General features: G+C 34.7%; 1 protein-coding gene across 1 annotated transcript in view; it reads right to left on the bottom strand.

Moving 5' to 3' along the window:
- Positions 1 to 2,798, bottom strand: part of LOC107753380 (ribonuclease inhibitor-like) — a 10,918-nt gene extending 8,120 nt beyond the window's left edge. Inside the window, exons 1-2 of the mRNA XM_016569515.1 lie at positions 2,794 to 2,798; positions 1,681 to 1,851 (exon numbers count right to left, since the gene is read on the bottom strand). Coding sequence (XP_016425001.1) covers positions 1,681 to 1,851; positions 2,794 to 2,798 — 176 coding nt within the window. The remainder of the gene's footprint in view (positions 1 to 1,680; positions 1,852 to 2,793) is intronic.
- Between the last annotated feature and the right edge of the window lie 1,265 nt (positions 2,799 to 4,063).

Below are 4,063 nucleotides of genomic sequence, written 5' to 3' on the forward strand. Positions count from 1 at the left end.
AACGATCCATGAGCAATTTGGTGATGATCCGTGCATTTTCCAGCATGATGGAGCACCATGTCACAAAGCAAGAGTGATAAAGAAGTGGCTCGAAGATCATTACATTGAAATTTTGGATCCGTGGCCAGGCAACTTCCCGGATCTCAATCCCATAGAGAACCTGTGGTCAAAAGGCGAGTGGACAAGCAGAAGCCCACAAATCGTGATCAACTCCAAGAACTAAGGCAAGAATGGATCGCCATCAGTCAGGATTTGGCCCAGAAGCTAATATCCAGCATGCCAGAGCGAATTGCAGAGGTTATGAAGAACAAGGGTCAACATTGTAAATATTGACTCATTATAATTTTTTTGCCAATAAAAGCCTTTAAAACTTAGGATATGCTTATCATTGTTTTTCAGTATACCATAGACTCATGTGGAAAATAATCTACAAATACTGAAGCAGCAAACTTTGCAAAACACAAAATGTATGTCACTGCCAAAACTTTTGGCCATGACTGTAGAATGTGTGTAAATACAATAAAAAACATATTTATCAAACGTGCGTACATGGTTCTTACGTACACCAGTAAATAATAATTGTTGATAAATCCCACTTGTTCTTAAGCACCATGCTCGTTCACGTTCATGGTCATTTGCATTCAGAAACGCCTCCAATAAACCATATATAGTGACAACACCTCCCTTTATAAATCACGTGAATGTATAATGTCCTCACCGAAATCATGGCAAAGACAGCGGTACCGACTGAGAAGCCATTCTGTGCTCTCACTAAACAGATCAGCGCGCTCTTTGATAACACATTCTCTGCACAGCACATGGTTTGCCGAATCTTCCAGCAAAGTGAGATCAGCCATGACACTATAGCTACGTTTAAAATGACTTCCCAGCTGCACGGCAAAAAAACATTTTCACAGGAAAAAAATCTAAATTAGGTGCATTTTGCTTAAAATAAGTAAAATTATCTGGCAGTGAGGTAAGAAAAATAATCGGTAACACTTTATTTTAGGGGTCTCTTAACTAGTTGCTTATTAGCATGCATATTACTAGAATATTAACCATTTATTAGTAGTAATTAAGCACATATTAATGCTTTATTCTACATGACCTTATTCTACATCTATAATCCTACCCAATACCTAAACTTAACAACTACCTTACCTATACAACTATTAATAAGCAGCAAATTAGGAATTTATTGAGGGAAAAGTTGTAGTTAATAGTGAATAAGTGTTCCCTATTCTAAAGTCTTACCAAATAAGCTTGTTTTAAGAGGGTTTTAAACTTGTTTTAAGCAAAATTCACTTCATTTAGATTTTTTCCCCCAGGAAACAAGACTAAATATCTTAAGTCTTTTTTGCTTATCTAGTAAATGCATCTTGATTTAAGAGTTTTAAATATTTTGACTAGAAACAAGACAAAATACTAAGTAAGATAAGCCTTTTTTGCAGTGTGTCTTTTATTGTATTTTACACAAATTATGCAAATGTCTAGCTTGAACTATGAATTCATAAATTGAGTATTTGCAATTAAAGGACACAGGAAACACTTTCTTTTTGTAGTATCGCTATTCTACCACTAGATTCTCTGCATAAGCATGCTCAGAATTGTGCTTATATTTACACATATTCCTACGTTTAAGTACAAGTTGGTAGCACTAAGGATTGTCACAACACTTACCTCAGTATCTCTAATTTGCAATTTATATTCTTCAGTCCAGTGCAGAGCAGCTTCACTCCTGAATCCTGCAGATTATTATTGTTCATATTCAGCTCTTTCAGATTGGTATCTGATCCAAGAACTGTAGCCAGAGCTGGACAGCTTTTGTCTGTTAAGTCACAGTCATTTAACCTACAAGAGAAATAAATCGAATCACAGGGTTAGATACATGTAATATATTTGTTAAATACAAAAAATAAATGTATATAATTTTTTTTACATGAACAGTAAATATACTGCATATATATTACAATTGTATTGATTCAAATTTCCTAGATAAAACAAAATAGCATGCTTGAATAAAACTTAGGTTTATATCATTAATGGCAATGAGTTATACATTTAAAAGTGCTGCTCTGTTATCTTGATGAGTGTCTTGAGGAGGATAATCTGGAGGTTAATCATTTATGCATTGAGGTTATGCAAGAGTATATCTCCTTTATAGCAGACGTTTAAGAAGTTGAACTGCATATTGGAGTGAAAATAACTATGGGACAATGTGTTTTATAATAACATGATGTGCTTCTTCTGCAGCTAACTAAACAGCTTGTTTTGCTGAAAAGAGAAATTTCTACATAAAACCCATGTAAATCTAATAAAATAGCATTGTACTTTAATAACGAAAAAAAATTTTTTTTTAAAGTTAAACAAAATGTGTTATGATTTAATTATAATTGGTATATGGTTAATAATCACTATAGATCAGGGGTGTCTAAACCTGCTATGTATTAATGTAGATAAATGCAATTTTAAGATGAGAACAAAACATGACAAAATATATGAAATAACTTACAGAGCTCAGATTGGATTAAATATACAAAAACAACGTCCGCGAGTGTTAAAAATAGTAAGGCCTGTGCTAAAGTTGTATCTATAAAAATGTTTTCTAGGACACGGAATGGATCAAATCCAGCGAGCAACGCTTTCTCTTGCTATCTGCGTGTTTTCCACAGTTACTTTCATTTTCGTTTTCGTTTTCTTCGTGGGTTTTTCTGGAGGGTTTCGAGCGAGCTGAACAGTTACTGCCACCTGCTGCACTGGAGCCTGGATATTACACCTAATACATTTAAACACGGCATTATTATTTTCACTGTTCCTGGACTGTTATCTATCATGTTTATTGCAAATGCCACACATGCAGAGATTTGTATTTAATTGTTACTTTAATTTCTTTCTATTCATTGTAACAGTCATAGCCTGTCACAAGGTTCATTTTGTATTATCTTGGTGTGCTATGTTCTTCCGGACCATTAGGTGGCCCTAGTAGCTCTACCATTTCTGTATAAAGGAAGGAAGCAGTAGAGTAAGAGAGAGACTCAGTTTGAACTCCACATGGTTTCTTGCTGTGCTACAAACAATCCTGGTTTGAGAAACATTTTGTTTGCTGCTCAACCGTAAGTTTGATGTTTTATGTCACCCACTGTTGTATTTTGTAGGATCTTGGTGAAAGTTTATGATGGTTATTGTGCAATGATTTGTATACCATGTTTGTTTGGTTTATGGACTCTGACTGGTTGTTCTCTTTTCTAGAGGATTTTCTTGTTTTGCCTCTTCTTGTGATTAATTGTCGCAATGCATGATGAGGCTAGCATGTTTACAACCATGTTGCTGTGTGGATGCACAACTGTGGAGTTCTTTTGAGTGCATTATTGCAAATGCTCAAGGATTATACCCAAAGCGTTCCTGGCCCCCTACTTCAAGGACTTCTACAAATACAGAAATCATCTAATCATCAGATAAGACAGTTGATTTATTCATGAACTACAACCATTGACCTGTACTGGTTTGGCTAATCTACAGATTATGGGACATTTCACATTCAAGCCTTTGCACATTTCCACTGGATGTTGTTTCATTGCTTAATTTTACTCTTTTTGTCAGCCCTGGGTGAGGTTGTTTGTTGGTGCTTTATAAATTGTTGCTTGTAACTATGGAGTGAAAATGGTTTAATACACATAATGGAAAAGGAATTTAGACTGTTTTGGGCCTTTTTGCATTTACTGTTGTAGAAAATCAGCTCATGACAGGAAATATGAATAATTAACCATAACTAGTTATAATTAACTATTCATATTTTAGATCCGCTGTAGATATTTAGCTGACCTCTCAGGGTCAACTGTCTTGTCAATTCTAAGAACGTTAATTTCCTGGTTAAGGGAAATAACTTTCTTACTGTACAATTCTACAAAGCTTGTAGCGTAAATCTGCATGATTAGTGACTCCGGTTATGAGCAAACAATGAACCACGTCAAGTGTGATACAAGTAAGGTTTTATTAACTACATAAACACTTAAACTAGTCTAACATACTACATAAACAATTAAACTGGTCTAACATACACATA

Source organism: Sinocyclocheilus rhinocerous, unplaced genomic scaffold (genome assembly GCF_001515625.1).
Source record: "Sinocyclocheilus rhinocerous isolate Xijiao unplaced genomic scaffold, SAMN03320098_v1.1 scaffold8772, whole genome shotgun sequence".
Taxonomy (NCBI): domain Eukaryota; kingdom Metazoa; phylum Chordata; class Actinopteri; order Cypriniformes; family Cyprinidae; genus Sinocyclocheilus; species Sinocyclocheilus rhinocerous.